The 26,948-nt window shown below is 44.8% G+C and overlaps 1 protein-coding gene across 5 annotated transcripts; it reads right to left on the bottom strand.

Annotated features, from left to right (window-relative positions):
* Positions 1-37: 37 nt before the first annotated feature.
* On the bottom strand, positions 38-24,466 carry TRAF5 (TNF receptor associated factor 5). 5 transcript variants are annotated; one of them, XM_035557673.2, is made up of 12 exons: positions 24,364-24,466; positions 11,923-12,075; positions 11,184-11,408; positions 9,003-9,060; positions 7,601-7,702; positions 6,591-6,755; positions 6,198-6,275; positions 5,748-5,822; positions 5,391-5,483; positions 4,597-4,737; positions 3,913-4,081; positions 38-3,384 (listed from the first exon to the last, which is right to left on the bottom strand). In XM_035557673.2, the coding sequence occupies exons 3-12, from the start codon at positions 11,396-11,398 to the stop codon at positions 2,807-2,809; spliced, it is 1,674 nt and encodes a 557-aa protein (XP_035413566.1). In that variant the 5' UTR covers positions 11,399-11,408; positions 11,923-12,075; positions 24,364-24,466; the 3' UTR covers positions 38-2,806. The 5 variants fall into 5 exon arrangements, with proteins under 5 accessions (XP_035413566.1, XP_035413576.1, XP_050565559.1 ...); XM_035557683.2 differs by having other exon boundaries at positions 11,184-11,403; positions 24,364-24,456; XM_050709602.1 differs by lacking the exon at positions 24,364-24,466 and adding an exon at positions 17,260-17,556.
* Between the last annotated feature and the right edge of the window lie 2,482 nt (positions 24,467-26,948).

Raw genomic sequence — 26,948 nt, 5'->3', positions numbered from 1 at the left:
TTCCACACAACATCAAAATTCTTCCCGAATACTCATACACCATTGTTTCTTTTCTTTATTGGGAATGGGATGAAATTTAAAATCCAGTGTACAAGTAGTAAAAATCGCTGAAAATCTTAAACGCTGAAAAATCTTAAATTCTCAACCACTGTAACAAAATGAACCGATTTAAATAAGGTTGTCTTTAAAAAAATCGATTTTCTCAACTAATTCATTATAAAACAGGCAGTATTTCAAAAGGGGTGTTTCCATCACGCAGGATGAATTGTTTGTGCTTCAAAATTTTAACAGGAATATTCATGACAAACAATAAAACCTACTGGTAAGTACAGAGATTGCAGTATGAACTTTCTACAACCGAACATGCTTTCAAACTCTGTCCAGCAACACACCAAACACTTACCCACATCACTACACCATCACCAATTCCAACAATTAGAAATGGAGTTTTAATAATACTTAGCTCTTTTCATGCTCAAAATTCTTCACAAACATTTAAACAGTCCTAACACTTCTGCAAGTATTATTATCCCCATTTTACACTCGGGGTGGTGGAGGCAGAGGGGACCGGTAATTCGCCCAGATACAGACCGCATCCTTTCCCTCTTGCCTCAGTTCTCCAAGTTCTTTGTCACTTCCTTAATTTTACACTTCATGTACTGGAGAGTCCTAGGAAATGCGGCTGACATGTTTCCATCTGTGGTTATTAGGCAAGCTGTGCCACTTTGGATGTTACATGACAAATATTAAAGGAACAATGAACATGAAGTCCACATCAGAATTGACGTCCTAAAATGCCACAACATCTTAAAAACAAGCTTACTCATTCTGTAACAAAGTGTTAAGGACATAAGGACTAATTCTCTCTGCTGTATGGACAAAAAGGACTGTAAAAGTCAGTCATGGTAGTACAAAAGAATAAAATTTGGCCCTCATCATCTTTCTGGGAACACTGAAAACCCCAACAGTGGCCCAGCATGTACTGACATTGTACAACAGAAAGAGCATCTAAACGAAAAAGTTTCCAGATGTGCTATCTTACCAGGACATACAAATAACTAAGATTTTTCCTCCTCTACCCCTCAAATTTGAAAATTACGTCTTAGAAACGTCTTACGTCTTATGTCTGAATTACGTCTTAGAAACTGTGTGGAAAAGTAAATGCCTAGCAGTGAGCTTCCAGGTATAAAATATGGTATCTTGCCTTCATCTTACCGACAATCCCCAATTGTATTATTTCAGTCGATACTAATATTCTGCACAGAAAAGGCATTTCTGATTTTGCCACATTTGCCCTCTTGAATTTTCTACCTTATACCTTGCAGTCTGTGCCCCATTTTGATTTTTATCCTGCCTAGTTTAGTCTTACTCTAAACCCAGCGTGATTTCATATTATCCTTTTCAAAAGCTTCAGCTTTGCTCTGCCGCTGGACTGCAGGAGCAATGGATAACATTTCAATGCTTTGCTACCTGATCTGTAAGAGTTGAGGGACACAAAATTCTGTCACTTCTAACAGCAAAATGACCAAGTGTGCAAAATTACATCCCTCTTACAAGCACCTAAAAGGCTACAAAAAGGCACATAAATACTTTGTTGCTTGTTGTTTGGTGCCTGTTCTTGGCATTTTTAGTGTGTCTCCAATAAATGACATACAATGAACATGTTCCCTTGCAATATGGTGGGAACTTGGGATAAAAATGAAGATCTTCAGAAGTACTTCACAGCTAGCAGTTATTGCTCAGCAGCTCTCCTTTCAACAAATGCTAAAGCTGCACTACCACCTGTGAGAACCGTGTTCCTACAGCAACCTCAGTCCCAGACCTCATTCCCTAATCCATTTCCCCCTTCATTCCCAAACATCCAAATTTCTAGCAGAGGGGAACGATGCATGTTATGTGGCCTTTTTCCCTAACAGATATCCAAAGCTATTCCTGCCTTCTGTAGAGCTGGTAGGCCAGAAAGCATCTCTTTTGCACAGCTGAAGAAGCAAGGATGAGAAGTTTGTCCCCCTTTGGCAGTGCAGCCAAAAGGTGGCAGGCTGGCTGAGTACCTCACTTATGGCCATGTCCTGAGAGGTGAGAAGCACATACGGCTTCTTTTGACTTCAGGTGGGGACTGTGGATGTTGATCACCAATGGAAATCAGTCCCAAGGCACTAGGCAGGAATGGAAAAGACATTAACAAAGCTGTTGTGACCTCCTATATAGTTGAAATATCAGGCTAGAAAAGTAAGAGGCATTGGCACCTTCCTTTGGGCTTCCTTGAAGGAAAATGGAAACAAAAAAGGAATGCAAGATCCCTGACAAATGTCTGGCTGAAGCCACTTCTCACTGCTTCAAAAATCCAGGAGATTAAGGGATCATGATACATTGATTCAAATGAACTAATGTTGAAATGCTTCCATTTCAGACAAGTGCAATGCACTTGCACATTGTGTGAGAGTGGCAGGAGCCCACAGGCCTGCTTGGGCTCCACAGGGTTTTCAGGACGATTTTCATCTCCAAATGCCAGTTTTGTGATGTGAGCCAAGCATTCGCACCCAGCCTGCACTAAGCCAGGTCAAAGCACTGGACTGAATGCATGTTCACATCACACTGGACTTATAGCTGCCTTGAAACCGCAGCCCTGAAAAAAGGTTAAAAAAGGAAAGGCTGACACTTTGGCAATTCATTATCTGTTACGTAGTCCAAAAGCCTCAAAACATATCAGTAGCTCGACTAGTGGCAATTCACTATTGCATGACTGGTAGTCACAAAGAAAGCATTTCTTAATAATTAAAGCAGTCATATTGATTGGGTGCTTTTTTCACAATTCCTCCAGATCAGTTAAATCCACAACTACTTTCAAGAACAGCGTGTCGTCTCTAAGATAGGTATTCTTTGTGTTCTCCAGAACCGTGTGCGGCACAAAGCGCGGACATCCAGAGGCAATATTCATTTCTCCATCCGGCCTTTTGAAGCTGCTGCTGTTGGGGTCAGCTCTAAAGATTTCCACAATGTGATTTTTTTTCCCACTTTGGTCCAACAGCATAAGCGTAACTTTTTGCTTGAAAGGCCAAGGTAACAGTGAGTCAAACTCGCCTCTCATGACTACAAAGTAAAGCGAGACGTGTGTTCCCTTGCCTGAGCCATCCCCATTCAGATATGCTCTCGCACATAACCTGTACCCACAGCGGCTGGTGTAAAAAGGCTGGCTGAATATAGAGAGCACACGGCCTTCCACTGCTTCTTTTTTCTTCATCTTATAGTCCGTGATTTTCCAAATTAATTTCCCACTGTAGCACGTGCCTTCCAAAAGCTTAAATCGTTCTTCATTTTTATTGAGCTGTGCTTTGTGAATATTGATTTGGAGATCATGTTTGCTGGACTGACCTTCCAAAACAACTGGAAAAAAAAGAAATATTAAATAAATAAAGTAAAATAAAAATGGTCAGTAAAATAAAATGGTCAGAACACAAAGAGCAACCAGACTGGAGCTGACAATACGTAAGAACAATACTGAGTAGAGACTGTTAACTAATGCTAACAGCACTACAGCTGTTGACTTTTTAAAATTATTATTATTATTGTAATTGCAGCAGGTAATTGAACAAGGTAAAACATGACTGCAAGCCAGATTTAATGTCTGACAACAGACACTACCACTGCTAACATCACAGTGCTCCAGCCTGACCAAACCCAGTGCCTCAGGAATTCAGGAGCTGGGCCCTGTGGTGACACTGTGGAGTAGGGGAAGGTGGGAGGATGTAGCACACACGACCACAGGTTGGTCTTAGAAAGCAAGAATAAGCAAGTTATTTCTGGCTAACAGCCGCAACTGTCTGACTGCAGTACCAGAGCCTCTACTTAGCCACCAGAACATCAGCAAAAATCCCAAACCCATGCAGAAAAGAGACAGAAGTCCCAGCATACCTAAGCGCTGATCGTATGACTCCATAAGGGCAATCTTCTGTTTTACATTTTCAATTGTGTCAAACAGGGGTCGCAAGTCTAATTTACTTTGCTGCTGGTTTGCTATCTGTATTAACTGTTTCACCTGCGATTCCAGACGTGCAGATTTATCCAGGTGACTGGCAAGAGCCTTCCAAGTTAATGCCATTGGAAGAGGGTGGGAAGTAGAGACAAGAGACATTCATAAAATCAGCCATTCCATTTGCAATAGAGAAGTCTTTAATATGTCAACAATACCAGCTACAATGTGCAATCAAAAGTAGTCTGCTGCCTTAGGAATGTAACCAAATGTTCCCTCTCTTGGCATTTACTGACTGAGAAACCATCCCTCATTCAGGTCCATTCACACTGCAGTACTTCATTCAACTACTTATTCAAATTTACACCTTCCTATTTACTATGATCTAGCCATGGGGACTTATTTAGTGTTTTTGCCGAGATCAGATATCCAGACTTCTTTATTGGTTAAAAGGAGAAGACAATACTGTACTGTAAAAACCAACAGCAACGACAACAAACCAAGAAGGGCTTGTGAAATATCTGGGAAGCGGTATTTGTTATTGTCTTGCTATTAATGACAACTGGATACACATATTTCAGGACGCAAGAAAGCAATTGGCCAAAAAGGTAAAATCAATGTCTCACCTGCGTGCTTACCATCAAGTTGCTATTTTTACCGAACAGCTGTGTAAACTGTCTGAATTCTTTCTCACACTTTTTAACAGCCTCTGCTAGCTGCTGGATTTTAATCTCTTTAGATTCCAGGCTCTTGTACAGGTCAGATATCTACAAACAGAAAAATACAGAGTAAAAACTCCAAGCACAACAAAACGCCCAATGATTGCATTGAAACACACATGATAGTACAGGAAAAAGAAGAAAGGTTTATAATGCAAAGTCTCTAGTTTAGCTAGATAATTCAAACTTTGTGGATGAGCTCTGGCAAATGCTAAACATCCCTGCACCTTAAACCTGACCAGTTGCTGCCCAGCTTACAAAGCAAGATTTTTAAGCCACTGTGTTAATGTGGATTTAGGCAGGAGGCTCTGCACTGCTCTGTACTTCCTCTACAGAAGGGACAACTTGGGCGTCTAAGGGCTCCTTTTCAAAGCAATCTGACTGGCCTCTGAAATCTTACAATGCTCTATCTGCAAACCTTGAGGCAACTGTAACAAGAGGCTGAAAGCAAATGAGGTGAGCAATGGCAATGAGCCTCCCGTTGTGCCTGCCAGAGAATATACCTGCCTGAGCACAAAGAGGTTTCCATCTAATTGCCTGACTTTACTAGAAGAGCTTATTCTGACTTCTGAGGTGTGCAAAGACAATAAAAACAGTCTTTTAAAGTATAGTTGAGCTAAAATAGGCAACAAATGCAAAATCTCATATCGTCTTCCTAGCAGCCAAGAACTGTTGAAGAATGCTCATTAAATATGACTTACCTGTTCTTCCAATCTAGAGTTCTTGTCTAAAATCTGCAGCATGTGTTCCCTCAGGGCACCATTTTCATGTTCAGCAAGTTTCCCTCTTTTAACCTTAGTGAGGCAGAGGGAGAAGTGAAAGAATAAAATAATCAGATGCACAGATTTGTGAAGCTGGTGGGTAAAAAATATATTGATGCAAGCATTTAAAACATCCCCTCTGTGATTTGGAAGTCAGGGAATGGCATTACTGGTTCTCTGTGGTAGCATCTTAGCCAATACTAGAAACGGTTGTGAAAGTACAAAAAATGGTTATTTTGATTAATTATTCTGATTGCTTTGGAGCCCCAAAGCAAGCAAAGATTTATAAACCAGTACCTTTATAAGACAGCCATACTGCTTATACGGGCAGTCCACTTCAGTCTCAGGACACACAGCGTGATGCTTCTCAATCTGTATATATTAACAAAAAGACTTGTAATAAAATAAATATTAAATTACTTATTGCACTGATAAAATCTGAATACTTGCATGAAGGGTGAATAAAGGCCAATATCATGACTGATCACATAAAGAGGAAAATGAATATTTAGAGACAATAAGCAAGCTTGGTGTTCTCCCATACTGCTAAATACCAGAGCTTTGCCATGACCAAATACCTCATTTGTCAGGTTGGACACATATCACTTACAGGACCAAACAAAGAAAATACTTGGAGTGATGAAGATTTATTGGTGCAAGCCAATGCTTGCGTCTATGATGCAAGTTTCAATTTTCATGGAAGTGTGCAATTTGCTGAATCACAGTATGTGAAAGAACTACTAGTACCTCCTTTTTCAGAATTATTTGTGAGCAGTTTTGGAGACAAGGCACGGGATAATCAGGACAGTCATCTTTCTCGTGATTCTGGGGAAAAAGAAAAACAACACAACAGTTTGCATTTTTCTAAAGTAGTATACGTAAGAGAAGCTATTAATTTGGCATGCAAAAAGTAATCGTAAACATGCATGTACAAGCCCCATATCACATTGTTGGTCCTAAGAGAGCAACAGTAATTGGTATCATTTAAAGCAAATTTATTATGCTTTCTCCTTCAGCTACTCAGCCAAATTTTGCTTCGTGAGTAGAAAAACCCCACTGCAGTGCCAGAAACTTTTTACTCAGAACTATTAGGAGGTAAAACATTTGCTATGGACTCCGGGGAATGTTTTATAACCTTACCTTTATATTAATTAACATCACATATTTATTACAGTACTGACACATTTCTTCTCGAAATTTACAGTGCTGACTCAAGTGATCTTTCAAATCTTTCCGAAGGATTTGATCACAACATCCATCGTTAGTGCACTGCAGGCTTTCAAACAAACACTGCTGAAGATGCTCCTGCAACACGTAACAGCAAATTAAAGCCCAGTGTGTTTCACTGTATCTCCAGTTGTCCAACAGACACACAGAAATATTTGGCAGTCTGGTAACAAATAAAAGTCCATGCACACCTTCCTAGTGTGAACTTAAAACTAAAGTTAACCTGAAAATTTAGTCCTGTATTTGATTTCTACTTTTCATTCAAAAAGATCAAAATGGTCAGTACATCTTGGCAAGTTTTTCTGAATCAACTATCACATTGTGCCTAAGTGTGCAGAAATTATGTACAGACAGTATGGATATACTAAAGCTATCGCTGAGCTTACTCCTTGGACAGCTGGAGCCGCGAGGCTTACTGTCATGGCTCTGGGATTTCCCTGGCCTCAGGCCCTGCTTAGCAGCATGGCAGGGAGGTTACGCTGAGCATCAACCCGGTAATCTCTTTTGTGCCGCTCTCCCTGATGCTGCATCACACTGCACAGACATTCTGATGTGAGTTATCCTTGCTATTTTTATCATATTTAAATTCTCACATTATTAGTTTCTCACTATTGCATAGAAAACCCTCAGAATTTGACCCAATATGATCCTCCTGAACTTGCAAAATGATAGATGCATTCATAGTAACATAAAGCAAATGGTTCTTATTAAACCAACAAGGCAAAGCTGGAATAAGCTTACAGCCATAACATTTTAAGCATGGCTATACACTGTGAGTAACAAATGTTAAGTGATAGTCTATGCACTTAAACCACATTGCAACAAAAACTCTGAAATCTGAAGACAATCACTGAAATTTATCTTATAATACACAAAATTTGCATGAAAATCAAAGGCTTCAAAATTTGATTAAGCAAACTCACCTGATATCGCCCCAGAATTATTTTTGAATTGCAGTCAGGAAAGTTTTTGCAGAACACATGCAAGTTCAGAACTTCTCTTTTACAACAGTTGTCTTTGAATACCTGTAAAGGAGTTAAATCAGTCTTCGTATATAGTTATATGGGATGTTATAAAATATATAAAAAACAAATCTTGGTAACAGATAAAAGTCCATGTCGAAAAAAAACTGCAACAAATCTTTTAAGCACCCAAGTGTAGACTCCATAATTGTCAGTATGATTCTTGGTAATTCTTATTAAAAATATCATTAAAAACACAAACTAAAACTTATATTGTGAAATTTCTAGTAGACACAGTGTTTTCTCCCCATGTAGTTATTCCATAGGTGCTAATCCACCTCTCAGCCTGCAGGATTAGTAGCTCAGGAGCTACAAAACCAGTGCCTGAACGCAGAAGAAAAGCGGGCAGAGCTACAGGCCCAAAAGACCAAGTCAGCTGTGTGTACTGTTCCAGCAGTGCAGAGCACCTTTGGGATGGCGACGATGTTCAGACACCCCATCTATATAGGCTCTGAGAAACAGCACTGTTCCCAGTTCTGTAAGAAGAAGCAAAGTAAGCTCTCAGAGCAAACTTTCAGTCTTATTTAGAGATCTACCTATACAGCTGCTCTGACTTCTGCTAATGTCATTAAGATTTCCACAGGGCAGAAGATAGCGAGTGAAAAACAACTATCACATGGACAGTCACAATTTTGTCTGAGGAGTAAGAGAGAGAGAGGGGAAGGAAACATTTGATTTCACTGGGAAATTCATTTTGGCAGGATCAAGTATGTAGCATACTTTCAAGTTTTGGCATATAAATAAGAACAAATGCATCCATTACAAATATTCAATAGGTTGCAAAGTAAGAAATATGAACTTGTCTTTTCTTCTAAGAAGTTACCAAAAAGCAAATTAAGTCTGCTGGGTTAATTAGATATTACAGAAATAATCAAGGCAGCAAATTAGAACCAAGTCAAAAATCAAAGACAATTAAATAAACAAGATCCCCCAGCAAGTTCGGGGATAAAAAAGTAAGTCAATAAACTCTCACTATAAAATATAAAACTCCACTATAAAAAACATCCAAAGACTAGAGAAGATTTAAAACACTGTGAAACTATTTGACAGTTTACTGGAATACAGAGGACTGAAGTGAAATAAGTTCAGAACATGAGGTGTAAAATGAAGCTTTAGCTGTACATCCCAATTTCCTTTCTGAGAGAACATCAGTGAATATACAATTGCACTCAGCATTGTTTCATACGACAAAAACTATTCTTCCCCTGAGGACTAAAAGACGCAGATCCACCTCGTTCTCATCTGTCTTGCTTTTTCCATGCAGATGGTCACTGCTGAAGCAACTGCAACTACAGCCACTTACCTCGTGCATTTTTATTGTTTCTTTGTCGACAGGACAGGTGGGTACTGCATTCAATTCTCTAGATTAAAAGAAAAGTTACTTTAGCCCTCAGAAAATTTGATTTATTTTACAAAATGAGGCTATGCTACAATCTGCCTGGCAGAAGTCAGTACAAGATACGTAAGTGACAAGGCAGAATATTCACATAATGTGAATGGCTGAACTTCAGTATGGCAAAGGGTAAAAGGGAGGATTTCCCTCCATTTTTATGAAGCCTTTTAAATGGTCAGCCATACCTTGAAGTCTGAATTTAAGTATCTCTTATTGCAAGATTTCATTCCGTCTGTTGACACATTTCTTACAAAGCATCACAAAAGATCTTTTATACCAAAGCGATACTTTGTTTGTGAAATCACTAATGTTCTAGTTTGTTAAACTATCCAAGAAATACACACCCAGTCCTGTTAATTTACTAGCTCCAGAACAGAATGCTAAACCAGGCATACCTTCAATGTTCAAAAAACATTTTTGGGCTTTTGCACAAGTGCCAGGTAGTACAGAATACAAGCAAAAACAGTCTTGGTACATGGACTGGTACTTGAAGCAGGTGGTCACCTAACAAGTAAGGATGAGGAAAAGGCAGAAGCGTTTAACATCTTTTTTGCCTCATTATTTAATAACAATGAGAGATCTTGGGCAGCCTGGACTTTAGAATTGGAGGATCATGACTGGGGGAGCAGTGACTTTCCATCTGTGGTCACAAAATTGTAAGGCAAGAGCTGTATCAGCTTGACATTCATAAGTCTCTGGGGCCTGACAGGATTTGCTTCAGAGAGCTGCAGGAGTTAGTGGACGCTACGGCTGGAGCCCCCTCAACAATTTGGCAAAGGTCGGGGCAGCCTGGAGAGGTCCCTGCTGACTGGCAGCCAGCACTACACCCGCCTGCAAACTGGGCATGAGAGAAGGCCCAGGAAACCACAGAGCTGCCAGTGCAACCGACTGAGAGAGAAACGTGTTCACACTTGGCTGGGCGATGAACTGGCTCGATGGTAGAGCTCAGAGGGTTGTAGTGACTGGGGCTGCGTCTGGCTGTGGGATGTCACCAGCAGTGCTCCCCAGGGCTCGACTTCAGGGCCAGATCCGTTCAACGCTGCTGCCGACAGTCTGAGTGCAGCAATGGAGCACGTCCTCAGCAGGCTGGCTGATGGTGCTCAACTGGGAGGTGCTGCTGGCTCCCTGGAGGGACGAGAGGCCTTGCAGGGGATCTGGATAGGCTGGAGCTCTGGGCGATCACCGACAGCACAGAGCTCAGCGCAGGAAAAGGCTGTGTGCTGCGCCTGGGTGGCGTAATGCAGGCCATGGGCTGTCCGGTCTGTGGAAGAGGAGGCTGAGGGGCAGCCTTGCTGCTCCCTGCTGCTTCGCAAGTCAGGGAAGCACAGAGGGAGGTGCCAGGCTCTGCTCCTGGGAACTGACAGCAGGATGCACGGGAACGGCATGGAGCTGGGTCGGGGCGGGTCAGACTGGGCACGAGGGAATATTTATTTACCCTCAGGGTGGTCAGACACCGGGACAGGCTTCCTAGAGGTTGATGCCCCATGCCTGTCAGTGTTCAAGAGGCAGTGGGACAATGCCCTCAGTAACATGCTTTAAATTTTGGGGAGCCCTGAGGTGGCCAGGCACTTGGACTTGATGGTCTTTGAAGGTCCCTTCCAACTGACCTATTCTACTCTATTCTAAAAATCAATGCAAGAAATACAAAATCCAATCTAGCATGCCCCAGTCCTCTTTAAAGAAGTGATATGGAAGCAAATGAAACCAACCTTAATCTAACCACCAGTACCAACCAATAATGTGAAATAATTAAAAAAAAAAATCACCTGAATAGTACAATAATAGAAAGACAGACCTAGACAGTGTCTCTCTCAATAACGTTTAAGTTTACATCAAAAATTTCCTTATGCTGACTTTCATGCAGTTACCAAAGCAATCCCATATTCCTTACCAGCACCATGTAAGGTCGTTAGAGATATCTTTAAAAGACTGAGTGTGCAGTCATTAAATTCAACAGTTTCCACTGACTCCTACATATTATCAGACGATTACTATTGCTGTGGTATTTACTGTTGATTTATGAAAGGTCCTGACTTCTGTTCAGAACAGGAGGATGGGGAGCATGTAGATACAGAAGGAGTCTGTACTAACCGCAAAGTAAGAATGCACTGCTGGCAAAATCGGTGACCACATCCTGTCTGGTGGGGATTGTGAAGGACTAGGTGGCAGTAGGCACACTTGTACCGGTCCTCTAAGGTTTCCACAAACTTGTAGTCAGCATCAGGTTCGAAGTCCAGAGAAACAGCACTGGCAGAGTTCTGGCGTGTGAAGATGCCTGAGAGACCAGTGAGTTCGTCACAGGCCATGGAAGCTGCACTGAAAAACCACACACAGGAAGAATCCCGTTAAATGCTCACAGTCGGTCACGTCACCTCAGCTACAGCTTATAGCAGACTGCCACCCATCTGAAGGTTTTCATTTGCAGAAATGTCCAACAGATTTCAGAGGGAAATGGGGCATCGACTATAGAAGAACAACACAAGGCCCAGAGGACCACAAGATGGTGTTTACATGACAAGCACTAAAACACACTTTATAAGAAGCTTCATAATCTGAAAACTATTCCCCAGAACAGAGTAAAAATAATCCTTAATTCCTTAATCTTTTTGCAGCATCTGGTAGTCTCAAAAAATTAAAACAGTCAGAGGTGCAGTCGGGGAAAGCAGAGGCCTAGTCATGACCTTAATGTTTGCCAGGAAAGTCTACACTTAACGTAAAGCCCTCCCACGTGGTATTCCGAATTCATTGTACTGGTGCAAGCAGAAGACAGCTTTGTGATTCATGGCAAGGAACATACAAAAAAAAAAAAAAAGGAGCAAGGAGATTTTACCTTCAGTTTAGGTGTTATAGGAGTCAAAGCCTCTTAACTTGACATCTTTCTTTTTCCAGTTGATCACTCATAGCAGTAGACTATATAGCAGTAGACCTATTTTTTCAAAATTTTACTTAATTACGTGCAAGTTCTCAGCTATATTAATCCTCCCTGCAAGACGTGATTGAAAAAAAAAAAGTAAGATTGCAGTCAGAAATGTGACATAAGTTTTTCACTCAACTTAATAAAAGCTCACAGACAGCAGATGAATGCTATGTTAGTTTTCTAATAGGAAAAACCAGAAACATTTGTTTCCAGTCCTAATAGTCACAAACCTTAATGTTTGCCCTGGTCCTTCAATCTCGCAGTACTTTTTTGCAAGTAGCTCAAGACCTAGAGCTGCTCAGGTTTTCATTTCTTGCAGCTCTGCATTCAGAAGACATTTATACTCACAGGATGTGTACAAACACGCAGTGCCTGCCACAACCACCTCCTCTTAAATAAAAAACGTAACTCAAGAGTTTTCTCTTTGGCTCGTGTGTCTATACCTCATTCCTGACAGCACAAAACTCACTGTGAACAGGCGTTACAATGAGGCAATTAAAACACTTACCCTCCATCTAAAGCACTGCCTGTAGGGCTATAGCAATGCAGAAGCTTTTTATTTGCGTTAACTCTGAGGCACCCTGTGACAGAGCTTTGGCTCTCAGGACGCTTCACAGGGAGGTGCTCGATTTTGCGGCCGCACTTCAGCAGACTGCTTCCCTGCGGGCACATCACCCTCACTGTCAGTCACCTGAGTCACTTTTACTGGCAGCAGCATCTCCCCGAGAGGTCTGACTCAGCTCCCGCAAGGTCACAGAGGGTGCATGCTGCTTTAGCGGGGAAGCAGGGCTGGCACATCACCATCAGCAACCCCACAGCTGGCATGAGGCAACACGCCAAGCGCTGATGCACTGGCATGCCGCGTTTGGCTGTGGGCTGCTGGCCTAAGAAAGCAGCAATGAGTGCAGTCTAGCATGGAGCTCAAGAATCTCCTGGGGTTCAGAAAGCAATGTGCATTTTCTTTGCTGCTTCGAAATCCCACTCTGGGCAAGGAGATCCTGAAGGCAGAGAGCCGAATCTCCTTGTAGGCTCCGTGGGGTGCCCACCCACTAACCTACAGGACCGGATGTCAAGCTTGTCAGTCACCACTGATCATGTCACCTGACCCTTCCTCTTCTGAAAACAGGGTTTCCATTCCTCTGGTGCTTACTAAGGAGTGATTTGATTTTCCTCATGCCCAGCGGGGACCCAAAGAGGCAGCCCAAAGGGCCTACCAGCCTCGTGCCTCAGCCCAGCGGCAGGGGACTTCCATGGCAGATGAGTGATGGCCACGGTGACCTGCACAGCATGAGCCATCTGCAGACAAATCTGCTATGAACCCACTGCTCAGCGGGAACCCCAAAACATATTTCCCTCCTCTTGGTTAGAAATGCTCCTTCCCATTTAAGTAACACCCAATTTCTCCAGTCCTATCACACTCCAGGACTCGCATTGTCCGGTGTTACGGATTTAGCAAGTTGATGCTGCACTGTGTAAAAATCACACCAAAAATAAAAATCCACAATTATCAACTTTTGCCTTTAAGGGTCTGCCCCAAGACCCATCCACACCCAGACAACTCAGGACATTTACCATCGCCGCCAGCTGTTTTATGACTGCTGTAGGGTTGGAGGCCATTTTTATAAGGGAACAGGCCACAGGAGGTGTTTCTGTGAGGAAACAGGCCACATGGAGCACTTTTGTGAGGAAACAGGCCATGCGGGGCATTTTTGTGAGAAAATGGGCCATGTGGGGCACTTGTGTGTGAAAACGGGCCATACGACATGCATTGGCTCCACTAAGGACCCCAGGGTGGCCTCAGCCCCTTGATGGCCCAGCATCTTCCTGACATTTCCTAGCACAATCCTTCAGCCCAGGATCGGCTCTTCCACAGGGCTGGGACTGAGCAATGTTGGGCATAACTCAGAAAAGGGGCACTTTTTGCCACGTGCCAAAGCCAGGCCCACTGGCCTAGGCGAGCCCCGAGGAAGGCTGAGGTGATGCCTGGGTGACACACCCGCCACCAGCCAATGCTCAGCGTGATGCATCCCCACCACCACCACAGCAGCTCCGGGCTGGCTGTAGAAGCCCTTCTTCCCCTCCCAGCCTGCGCCTGTTCTCTTTGAGCTGAAACCAGTGGGAAACCATCAGGGGAAAAAGCACATTTTGCGCGTGTGCGCCCGCCGCTGGTTGACTGAATCAACTTCCTGCTTGCGCCAGTGCCCGGCCCACGCTGGAGCTGAGGTGTGCTTTCACTTCTGCCTGCTCACGGCCGCGAACAAAGCAAAGGCATCCTCTCTTTGCATATGCGGCGAGTTTTTCTAGCATGTGTGTGAAGTGCAATGTCGTTTGAAAATACGCAGCGCTGGTGGGCCCGTGCTGCATGGCGATGCTCTTGAAGCAGCCACGCACGACAAAGCGACCCCACTCCAAAAGCACCCCAAAAAATGAAACAATCTATAGGCACTGAAAAACTACATGTCAAAATTAGATCTCCATACAACAAAATGAACAGAATTAACTTTGACCCCACATTAGAGAAGCGGTTTGAATCACCTGAAGCCAAGCCCAAGTCCTGCAAAGAGGTACCAAAGGGTGGGAGCTGAATGGCAGCACAGCACAAAGAGCTCACTGCCATGTCCCCATGTCGTTTCAGCATCCCAGCCCTACCTACACGGACAGCAGAATACGTAAAACGCTTCTGGAACAACTTCTATATGTAACTGTGTTGCATGCGGATGCATTAATCTCACTGGAAATAATCCAAGATGGAGAAATTTCATAACACAAATACAATTTCTTAACTGGGGGCTATCCAGTTTTAACTACCACCACACCAGATGAAGGCCAAGCATTTCTGGAAAAATGGTCCACACTTGGCATATCTTGCTGTTCAGAAAAGGAGTAAGACACGCAGAACAAAAGAAGAAAAATCAACATGGGGATGACTTCCTATCATATGGTAATTATATTAACATTTCTAAACCCACATTAAAGCAGTTCCCCCCAGCAGTGATGCTGCCTGTCCACGTCACCAGCAGTCAGAAAGGAGAAGACACAGTGTGCAGCACTGATATTGAACTATCACCGAGAGATTAACATTTTTTTTAGCCATGTACCTACTGCACACAGAGAAAAACGCCCCTGTAATGCGGTAGTTCTTTTTTAAGAAAGTATGTTTTTCCTGTTTTCTCTCACGTGAGAGTAAGTTCCCAAGAGAGGTTATCGCATTGCCACACAAGCTACGAGCACATCAGCCACCACAGCTGGCTGTTGCACCGAAATGTCCAGACTTGTAGACCCAAGGCACAGGCACCAAATGCCACCATGCCTTGCAGATGGAGAAGGGCAAGTATGTGAATTGTTATCACAAGTTTGGTCATTAAGCTTGGACAAGAAAACAGGATGCTTGGCCCTGCTGGCTAGCAAGTAAGAGGTGCTACCAGCTGAGAGTACAGTCTCAGTCAGGTTCACTGTGTAAAGGAGGATAATGCTCAACTATGCTCCAGAGTTGGGACACTGCTCAGTAAAAAACACTGTGATCACTTCCTCACTTACCATGCTTCCATGAAATACATATAATAGGGCAAGAAAAGAAGTTATACACCTGTATTCCTACACTCTAGCTCTAGTTCAGCTCTATTCCTTTGCCCCAAGATGCTTGCTAGGGACAGGTCTTAGAGGATGCCCTGTCCCTCTCTCTGAAGATTATCTACCTTATACGGCCTACCAGAACTGGAAGCCTGCCTTAGTCATGACAGGGAAAGTTTTGTAAAAATCAATACACTTTAGAGGTTTAAGATCAATTCACTTCATTGGGAGCTGACAAAGAAATTATAGAGGGGAACATACCTTGCATTAAAATGACCCTCCCCAAGCTGCCTTATAAACTAGGCAGATTAGCTGCCTCTTGTACTTTTGAATTAAAATAACCAAGTTATATGATTTACTAGTAATAGAAGGCTTCTCCACAAAAACCGGAGACAACAAAGATATGCCCCAACTCTTAATGTACACATCTGAACAGGTAACAGTCTGCTAAAGGACTACCATTAATGTCTACTCACGTTTAAAATACATACTGATTGAAGGTACAGCAGATTATATTGAACCACAGAAAGAAAAGCAGATGATGCCACCTGACATCACTGCTGAATCATCCTTGTCCCTCCTAACCCGGGAAGAGTTACAGTATCTGGACCGCTGATAACAAAACGCGCTTGCAGAGTCCCTGCAGGGAGAAGGAGCCTGGCTGCACCACTTGTGGCCTCTCAGCCCTGAGGTCACGGGGGAAAAGGATCCAGCACAGACTCACCACTGATAAACTGGGCTCACTCCTTCTTCACCTGGCAGCAAATCAACCCCAAAAGCTATCCTGCTATTGTCCTAATTGCTTAAAAATCACAGTGCAGTGACCAACTGGTATCCACAAAAGAGTACTTCCAACAGCAACCATTTCCTATCGGATATGTGCCTGTGGCCCCATAGAGCTTGTTGCTGTAGAGGGCAGCAGAATCAAATTTGATTTCATTTGTATTTAGGCAATACTATCCCATTCAAATTCCAGTATTACCTTATTCTAAAGGCACAATAAAACTTTACTAAGCAAGCATCAATTTGCTAATCTCCAAAGGCAAATTTTCACTAAGCGGAGTAAGGCAGTATGGTTTTCTTAAGCATTACAGTAAATCCCAAAGCATTACAAAAAAAAACCAAACAAAAAACAAAAACTTGACTTCATTATTTTTAAGGCATAGATTACAACACAGATAGCACTTTAAAAATTAAAAATACATTCATACAACTAACAAACCATATTGGGTGCTAAAGTAGCTTTGATTTTACGGCCAGCTTGCTTATTTGCTATTTTCCCTGGACTTCCTAATCACTCATTCATTAATTTTATATCATCAATAAATCTCTCTACATCTAACCAACACAATGTTATGTTACAGTAATAAGGACTTTTATCTTAAAATAATCCCATTCACAGCTGGGAATTAATTTTCTTCCTAACACTGCTGGAGGTTGCATTCAAAAGTCATTAAAAAGAAGAAGAAATCAATGAAACTACCCTATAACCTAGATATTAAAACAAAACAGAACACAACACACTTTTTTTCCCCCCAATGGCTGCATTTCAAGCCAGTAAACCCTGATAGTCCTCAAGAATATATTGTACAGGTCGTTCTCTATCAGACTACCATGCTGCAGAACTGAGCAATTCTTTCATTTGACATTCACTTCTGCATCAACACATGGATGTTTTACCGTCTTCCTGAGCACCAGCAGAAATTCATGCAGGAAGGCAGCCAGCAAGTCTCACCGCCGTTACAGCCCGGCACTCAGCGCGACAGTGCCGGTCTGGTGGGTGAGCGCCGTTCCTGAGATCTTTCAGACTCTGAAGCCTCCTCCTAATGCAGCCACACAGCACCCACACATCCCCCTGCAACAGCTAGTACCTGAAGAGCCACTTAAGGATGACAAAAGGTTATAACAGTATTAAATTCCTGCCTTCATTAACAAGATGCGTTTTGGTAGGACTGTACCTGGAAACTGTAGCTGATCCTCAATGGGGAGAAAATGAGAGAGAGAGACAGAGAGAGAGTGCGAGAGTGCGCACGAGTCTGAGCTTTGTGGTTAAAACAACAGTACGAGCATTTTAAAACAGCAAGGGAGTGGAAATCCCCTGGTGTAGCTTTGAAAAGATCACGGCTAAAACTGTTTCAGAGGTGCTAGGACAGAAGCAAGCCATTGAAAAGTATTTTCCCTTGCAGCATTGATGTAGCAACTGCAGAATTTACTATCTGGAGTAACATAAGGTTACCAAGAACTTTTCTCTTCCTCCTGGAAGCCAAGGAAACTGCACCAGTTCGAACACGGAGCTATATACAGGAACTTACGCTCAAGGCTGCATGGGCATTTTACATTTGAACTGAACTTTCTAAGTGAGATAAAATGACTTTTATGAAAATAAATGTTTATATTTAGATTTGCAATAACTAAAGCAGCCATACATCCTAATTATTTCATAGCCTGAAGTTAATTGCACTTGCAGCATTCCCTGCAGCCTTCACCTCCACAGACTGTGTACATCACCCTCCTTTCCCCTGACCAAGCCACACTTCCCCTCCCATAGTGCCACAGGCTCCATCTCTAGCCCCTCCACTGGCTTTCTGGTCTCTTCTTCTAATTTATTTGGTATGTTTACAAAGAAAGCCATCAGCTTGAGTACTGGGCCTTGGCTTGGTCAGTTAGATAAGCCCCTAACTAAGCAAAGTAATAACAATTACTTGCCCCGTGAAGTATCTTATTTTCTATAAAAGCAAAACATTTGAGCACTCCTGTTGTTTAAAATACGGGTATTCCAAAGAAAGCTTCTGTTCTGTCTCGTAGCAAACGCCACACATACTCTCTTTAGCCTTTTCCCTTTAGTTAAGCTTCCTCCCAGAGCGTTTCTAACCTGGTTCAATCACTATCTCCCCTTCCAGGTGGCATTTCAGCTTACCACATTTTCCTGAACCTTCCCTGAAGCCCTGGAACAGCTGTGTCATCGCTGAGGTCAATACAACGCTGGTAAAATGAAAGGCATCTATTTGAAGGCATGCTTTTTCTTTATGTGATCGATTAAACTGATCCAAGATGCATTTCGAGACATAGCCTAAGCCCACTTCTGTGTTTAAGCTCTATAAAACAGAAGGTATCGTTTCGTCCTTGCAACGTCCTTAGGATGTGCCTTGGTCGAGCAGCTGGCTAGGCACAGCCTCTGCAGGCTGACATCAGGAGAGTGAAACAACTCTCACGGGGACTCTCCTCGAAACGGGCAGCTCTGGAGGAAGCACCCGTCCCGCCGGTGCTGTCGGGAGGCAGCGCTGCAGAGAGCCTAACGCAGTGAGCGCAGCTCCAGGAAGCGCCATCTGCTTCTGGGAAGCTTTGGGGAAAACCCCAAATGGAGAAGTTGAGTAGGAGCAGGATCTTCATGTTAAACAATTTCACTCTGCAGATGAGTAGCAGGCGATGGGCCAGTCTTGTTCATGGGCACCCCTTGATTTCCTCCAGTGCTAAGTGCAGTGCTGAGGACTGACCAAGGCAGGAGGAACCAGCAAGGAGCATCAGCAAGCACAGAACATGCATGATGGGATGACAGTAAGTGAAAAGACAGAAGGGAAGAGCATTTAGGAATGAGGGGAAAGAAACAAAGATGCGGGAACAACATAAACAAGCAAAAAGTACGGAAATGAGGTAACAGTAAGGGATGGAGAGCAAGACAATGAACTTTTTTTTCTTTTTTTTCTTGAAGGGTATCAAAACCAAAGCGAAGTCCTCACTTTCCCTAACAAATAATAGGCTGCCACACATTTTGCATGACTAGGCCCAAGAAGCTTTTAACATTACCTCTCCTTCCCCGCCACGAGTCACACACCGTTCAGTCACTGCGGCCATTAGTACCTATTCAAGGCACAGAAGTCTTGTTTTAATTCTCCGAGCACACAAGCATCTGACTTGGTCTTAATGAGTGACTTAATCAGCACGTACACAGAAATCTGAATAAACTCAACAGTTATCTCTCTGAATTACTAGGACAAAATGAAATTCTGCTAAGTTCTCCAGGACACGGGAGATTTTGGCAGGCCACCCACTTTTCAAATGCTCACTAGTTCCAGGTGTTAAAGACTTCTTTCACCCCAGCTGCAGGAATTCACGAGCCCAGTGGATTTTGCTCAAATACACACATGCATCTGATGACATACAGATACACATTTCTTAGCCACAGTCCTCACTGATATGGAAATCACGAACGTCAGAAACCGAATGGCAGCAGTGACCCCATGAACTTGCTGCTGGGGAAGTGATGACAGTGGAGATTGTCACCATTGTCTTTTCTTAAAAACAAAAAAGGGGAAAGGACACATTCTTAAGAAGTCCTGATGAGATCAAGCATGACATGCCGGAGGTTTGCACAGGTAGAGATGGGGAGGTGCTCTTGCACAGCCCATTATCACGTGAGCTGCCATGTAAGGATGCTAACACACTCAGGGTGGCACTCAGCCCCACTCTTGCTGTTGGCAACACTTTTAGCTTTATTATATATATCATATAATTATTTTATATATATATATATATATAAATAAGTTTTAGCTTTATTATATATATTATATATTTAGCTTTATTTTACTGAACAGCATCGCTGCATTTTTAGTGACCTTAAGGTGTGCCTCATGCATCGCCAAGGTCAATGTTGGTAATTCCTCAGGGAACAACTGCCCTGACACGAGGTTTAATGTCAATGACAAAGAAACAGACAAGTTTTCTTCACAGATAGTGCCCAGTAGCCTTTCATAATGTCTGCCATTGAATAAGTGTTCCGGTGACCATTGATACCTGCTGTCTCTAGGACAATGTTAAGAAATGAAACCTGTGATTTTGCTTTCATATTTAGTAAGGACCACGTTCCAGTTTCAAGTGCATGGATTCATTGTTGGCTTAGGGCAGAAACTCTGTGTCAGAAACTGATAACAGCCTCTGAGCAGATGAGGCTGAAAACTGTACGGGCTTACCAATGATAAGACCTCACAGCAACTACTTTGGGCAAAACTACTTTGCAGATTGCTCCTCTCCTTGAGGCTCGTTTCATCACTAGGTGGCTTTGTGTAATAACAATAAATAGGTTTTGCATTTCAGTATTACCTTCCACAAAATACGGACACAGCAGCATAGAGAACATGGTATGCAGATGTCAATATACTACAAACATAAGCTTGCTTTAAGAGTTCCCCACACAAAGACAAATACGCTTATCTATAAAGCACTCTGGGCAGTCCCATATCAAAACCACTGTGGTTTAGGGTGCAGACAGTTTCTCACACACTTATTTATTTGTTGCAAGGCTGAGCCATGGAGACTATGGAAATTTTTGCTACGTTTTTATTAACAATATGCATGACTCAAGTTTCCTTACCCTCCCGAGCAGTGCTGCGCACCAGGGTAAAGAGGTTAGCCTCTTTCCTGGGCTGAGGGAAGAAGGTGGAACAACTGCATGTACAACCCAAACCAATGCAGATAAGAGTGGGACGACTAACAGCATGAACATTAACTCTTCATGGTCACGAGCCAAGAAACTTGGGAAGACAAGGGCCAGAAAGCAAAACGAGGTTCTGACACTGTCACTGCAGATCAGGGCACAGACCCAAGGGGGCACTGGATGTGTCAGCGTGCTGCTCCTGGCAGGCCACTAAGCACTGCAGAGAATGGGATGCCTACGAGGTGAAAGAAAATACCTCTATCACTGCACTTACCAAGAAGATTAAGAACCCAACAAATTCATACAGACTCCCTGGAGTGCCAGAGAAAGAAATGCTCTCTCCATAGCCAACCATTTATTGAAGATAAATCACCTCTCTCTCTTCATAATCAAAGGCTCAGAAAAAAAGAACTGATGAAGATAAAGGCCTAGACGTTAGCTTAAAGAAAGGACACAAATAAAGCCAGGGAGATCAAGCACCCAACACGTCTGTAGCTGCACACTGAAGCATTTTTGCAGTTATCCAAACAATAACGAGCACAAAACGAATAGTTCCTGCCCTATCTGGGACTGGGACTATTAAATAGCTTTGTCAGTGAAATGGACAGTGGGACCGAGCGCACCCTCAGCAGGTTTGCTGACGACACCAAGCTGTGAGGTGCGTTTGACTCACAGGAGGGAAGGGATGCCATCCAGAAGGACCTGGGCAGGCCTGAGAGGTTGGGCTGTGTGAACAACATGCTGGTCAACAAGGCCAAGTCCTGCACCTGGGTCTGGGCAATCCCAAGCACAAAGACAGGCTGGGTGACAAGAAGATAGAGAGCAGTTCTGACAAGAAGGACTTGGGGATGCTGGTTGATGAAAAACTCAGTATGAGCCAGCAATGTGCACTCGCAGACCATAAAGCCAACAGTATCCATCTAAAGCAGCATGGCCAGCAGGGTGAGGGAGGTGACTCTCCCCATCTGCCCTGCTCTGATGAGACCCCACCTGGAGCCCTACGGTCAGCTCTGGGGCTCCCCGCACAAGAAGGACATGGATGTATTAGAATGAGTCCAAAGGAAAGCCATGAAGCTGATCAGAGGGCTGGAGCACCTCTCCTATGAAGACAGGCTGAGGGACTTGGGGTTGTTCAGCCTGGAGAAGGCCCCAGGGAGACCTTACAGCAGCCTTCCAGTACCTAACGGTACAGGAAAGCTGGGGAGGGACTCTTGGTCAGGGGGTGGAGTGATAGGACAACAGGGAATGGCTTTAAACTAAAAGAGGGTAGATTTAGATTAGATATTAGGAAGAAATTCTTCACTCAGAGAGTGGTGAGGCCCTGGCACAGGCTGCCCAGAGAAGCTGTGGATGCCCCATCCCTGGAGGTGCTCAAGGCCAGGCTGGATGGGGCTTTGGGCAGCCTGGTCTGGTGGGAGGTGTCCCTGCCCGTGGCAGGGGAGTTGGAAGTAGATGGGCTTTAAGGTCCCTTCCAACCCAACCATTCTGTGATTCTGTGACATGACCTGTAGCTCCTGACCTGGACTGCAGCTCTCTGTTTTTGATGGCTACGCAAAAATTATGCTCCTGTCTTCAGGAGACTGTTTAGCAAGCATGTGGGTGAAATAATGAGCTGTCTGGCTTCTGTTCTTTGAATTCATTTGAAATTCCTTTTGTCAGTGTCTCCAACAACAGCTTCCTAGCTTTAAAATCTTGTTCTCTCCTGGATGTCATTTCTCATGCTCTCTAAACTCCGTAATTACTACTTTGGTGTATCTTCCCATGACCTACACAGCGTCAGCGAGTGCCACAAGCTCTTCTTTCTTCCTTCCTGACTTGACTTCTCTCCAGGTAGTTAATACCTCTTTAGCCAAAGCTTCCTGCCAACTGCTCCCAAGTTCACCATACCGCTGCAGACCATCTTCCTGCAGAAACTGAACTCTGGGTCCCTCTTCCAGCATCTGTGCCGGGGATGATGGCCAGCTCGGACACAACCCACTGCCTTCCCCACGGGCCCCCACTGGCAAAACCCAGTCCCTCGGTACCTGCGTTTGGCATAACCAGCCAGGATTACTCTTGGGTTCATAACCTTCATCTCTCTCTCTCTCTCTCACCTTAAAGCATTAGATCTCCACAGTGTCTCACCAACTTTTTCTGCTTCGTATCTACATACGACAGAATATTTCTTGTCTACTTACACACATAAAAGCCTTGTCCATGCTCTCATCCTCCTCCTGCTTTCCAAATACCTGGTTCTCCTGTAACGTGATCTGTACTTCTTATTTATCCGTCCTGGATGATTCAGGGATCATTTTTCTAAGCCACAGCTACAACCACATCACCTCTCACTTCTCCACTGCACCAAAACCCCAACTTTCAAAGCCTGTTCTCCTCTCCAGGCTCTCAAAGCCCAGCCTCCCTCCACTTGCTCCACCACCACCTCTGGCCAGATGACGATACCAGGCTCCGCTGCTTAACTGTCATATACCTGAGCAAGCGCGTACTGGCAGGGCAGGTGTTTCGGAGGGATGTTAGTCATCTGTTCTACCTCATCTCCTTTGCCAAGCAGCTGCAAACAACTGCCTTCTGGTGAGCTGTGGAGAGCTGGAGGGCCCCTCTTGCTCTGCCCTGACGCGAGCTGCAGGCCCCCCTGTGCTCGCACGCCGTGCTCCTGGCCCCGACGAGCACTTCTCCCCGTGACAGCAGCGCACGAGGTGATCAAGCTGGCAGCGAAGGAAGCTCCTCTGGTGGCGTCAGGCTCTGCGTAACAGACGAGCACCGCGACTCGGGCGAAGATAAAAGGCACCAACGCAACGCAGCCGGCGGAGCCAACACGAGGCGTGATGCGGGGCCAGGTGAGCACCAGAGCTTTCTGCTCGGCACGCGAGCCGTGCCAGGTCGGCCGGGGCTGCTCTAAAACACCCGCTGCCTTACCGCCGCCAGCCCCTGACAGGCCTGACCCCGACACACCCCGCTATTTTCAGCGTGCAGCCGCAGCCTGCCAGTCACCCCGCAACTACCAGACACCAGCTACAAGGGCACCTGCTCCTGGAGATAACGGGAGGCCGAGATGAGACAAGCACGCCAAGCCACCGGGCAGCAGCACGGGCTCCCCATTTCCCCTCTGACCCCAGCACCGCCGCAGCCCACTCCGGTGCACCCAGCCCAGCCTTCCCGCAGCCGGGCCTCGCCCGCAGCCTTCCCGTCCCGGTTACCGGCAGGAGACCGGCCCCCAAATCCCCCCAAATCCCCCCCAAACCGCCCGGCCCCGCTCCCCGCCCCCTCCCCTCAGCGGCCGCGGCACCTGCCGGGCCCCGCCGCTCGCTGCCTCCCGGCCCGGGGGCGTCTCCCGCTGCCTCCCGGCCCCGCCGCACCTGCCCCGGAGCTCGCTGCCCGCCGGGCCGGGGCCGGGGCCGGGGCCGGGGCCGCCGGTGGCGGCGGGTGGTGGCGGGAGGCTCCGTGCCGGTGTCGGGGCGCGGCTCCGTGCGCGGCGGCGGCGGCGGCGGCGGGGCTGGGGGGCGCGGCGAGGGAAGCGCAAGCGCCGCCGGCCCCGGCCGTGGCTGTCGGTGCCGCGGCCGGGAGCCGCTTTCGGTTTCACGGCGGCCCCGGGGCGCGGAGAGCCCGGCGGCGGAGCGGGGCGCGCAGGCTGGAAATAGCGCGCAGCCGCGCCCCCAGCGCGAAATGGCGGGGGGCTGCCGCGGCATGCGCCCGGCCTGGGGCGGCGGCTGCTCGCCCGCCTCGCCTCCGAGCCTCCCGAAAGCCCCTGAAGCCCCCCCCGAAGGCCGCCGCCGCCTCAGCCCGCTCCAGGCCCTCCGGGCAGGGTCGGCAGGCTGGATCCGGGCAGGCTGCGCGCACCTCGGTGCCTGCCCCGAGGATGCGTGCTTCCTTTGCTCTTTGCATCTACAGGGCCGAGGTAGCCAAAGGCCGGGCCGAATATGCCAGGAATAATGCCACTAGCTCTGCTGCGTGCTGTGTTCTCAAGACACGCCGAAGGAATTTGTACAAACTGAGAAACGCACACATTCCCGAGCCAAGGGGACCAATGCAGCCATTTCCACACAAGGTCCCCGTCGCCTCATGCTGCAGTTCGTTCTTTCACATTTTTTCATAAAAACCTTTTTTTAAATTTTTTTTTCCTTTTCCAACCTTAATGATTCTAAGATTAAACTGCCTCTAAGAAAACCAGTCTCTAAGGAAAATACCATCCTAGCACAGGAACAAAAAAGCACGAAGGTGGATGAAAACCAACCAGACTCCGTTATCTCAATTGTCTTAAGAGCATGCTCTAAATAATAATAATAATAAATAGTTTCAGAAAGATTCTCCTAATGCTGTGAATGAAAGGGCTGGGGCTTGCCACTCACGTGTGTCTGTCCATATTGCATTAATTTTCCAGGAGTTCTGCAAAGGTGCCGAGACCAGTGCTGCAACTGAGAACTTACCAAGAACTCCCCCTTGCAAAATTGAGGATTTTTTATTTTCTTTATGAATATCCTGATTAGTCTGGGTTCTTCCTCTCTGGGAAGTTCACTGAGACATCAGTCAGAGCAGCAGGCATTATATTTCTGCCAGTATTTATATATAAAGGAATAGCTTCTTTGGAGGTGGGATCGGGTTCCCAAGACAGACATTTTCTGTGCTCACAATCCTCAGCCTACTGCAAAATGTTTTAACTCCCCCAGAATGTAGCTTCGTGGTGACAAAGAGGGTCTGTCAAAAGGACCATCAGGTATCAGGGTGCAGACCTTACTTCTGACATTGCAGCTCTTGATACTCGGTGAGTGCAACACAAGACTTCTTTTCTATTAGGACAGAGTCATGTTCCTGGAGCAGATTGTGATCCCTGAATCTCTGAGACTACTTTTGTGATAGTCCTAAGGAAACCTTCCATGTCAATAACGGCAATGAGGATTTATTTCGCTGCTATGATTATTTTGATGTCCAAAACTACACAAGTAGGATTTATTGTAAAGTTCTACTTCAGTATCACTTTTAGGATGTCCATTATATAAGTGGGCTAGTTGCTTATTAAATAGTCCAGATACTGTTGTTTGTATACTTTATTCTCTCCTCCCTATTGGAGTAGCGCTTTTTTCGTCCTTAATTCACCAGTAACAGGCTACAAATGGTGTTAAAGAATTTACATTTTTCTTCTGTATTTCACATACAACTTCCTATGATCTTAAAGCAGATCTCTTATCATGCCGGTGCCTGCTTTTAACTCACTCTGAGAAAGGTAAACTCTGAGGTTTAGCTATTTCAACCTCAGGAAGAACTGGAGGTTCACCACATTTATTAAAACTACTGAGTTGTATTCAGCACATTTTACAGCTACAGTGCAAAATGGTGCACTCTAACAGCTGATAACTTCTCTATGGTTTCCTTTCCATTTTGAAATGCAAATCTACGCAAACACTTTCAAGAAGTTTCTCTTTGCCCTGGCTTTGCTTTCATCTCTGACAACTACATTTCTGCCTAGCGCCAGTTCTCACTTCAGCCTATTCTCTTCCTTTGCTAGCAAGAGGCTCAACACTGGTCTAGTAACCTTCATCCTAAACTCATACTTCAACTTCGTAATCCTTGTCAATTCATACTCAAGCTCTGTGGACTGTGGTTTCCAGAATAAGAGGTGTATGACTTCAGAAAAAACAACAAAGATGAAAACCAAAACCTAATGACACAGGTCATTATAATTCCTTTTGCTCGTGATCGACTGTAAAACAAATTAAACTGCTTTACTATGATGTGCAATGTTTAGTGATTGTTTTTATTAATGCAGAAATACCTGCTTAACTTCATACCCATTCTGATTTAAAGTGCAACAATTAAATCTGATATTTTTGTACATCCATATTTTGCAAGTGTTGTTCCTAAGAAGACACGTAGTTCAAATTATGCCTCGCATTTGTAAAACCTATCATTTTTAGTACCGTTTTGCTTTATTAACTAAAATAAACTG

The sequence above is a fragment of the Cygnus atratus genome, chromosome 3 (assembly GCF_013377495.2).
Source record: "Cygnus atratus isolate AKBS03 ecotype Queensland, Australia chromosome 3, CAtr_DNAZoo_HiC_assembly, whole genome shotgun sequence".
In the NCBI taxonomy this organism is placed as follows: Eukaryota; Metazoa; Chordata; class Aves; order Anseriformes; family Anatidae; genus Cygnus; species Cygnus atratus.
This window is presented reverse-complemented; position numbering and strand designations above follow the sequence as displayed.

What these genes read in the sequence shown, in the direction of transcription:
- TRAF5 (XM_035557673.2), bottom strand. Translation starts at nt 11,398, where the DNA reads ATGGCCTGTGACGAACTCACTGGTCTCTCAGGCATCTTCACACGCCAG. An exon ending in TAATTCTGGGGCGATATCAG is followed by an intron (nt 6,756 to 7,600) that starts GTGAGTTTGCTT and finishes TACGTGTTGCAG; the next exon opens with GAGCATCTTCAGCAGTGTTT. An exon ending in ACTTGATGGTAAGCACGCAG is followed by an intron (nt 4,082 to 4,596) that starts GTGAGACATTGA and finishes TTAACTTGGAAG; the next exon opens with GCTCTTGCCAGTCACCTGGA.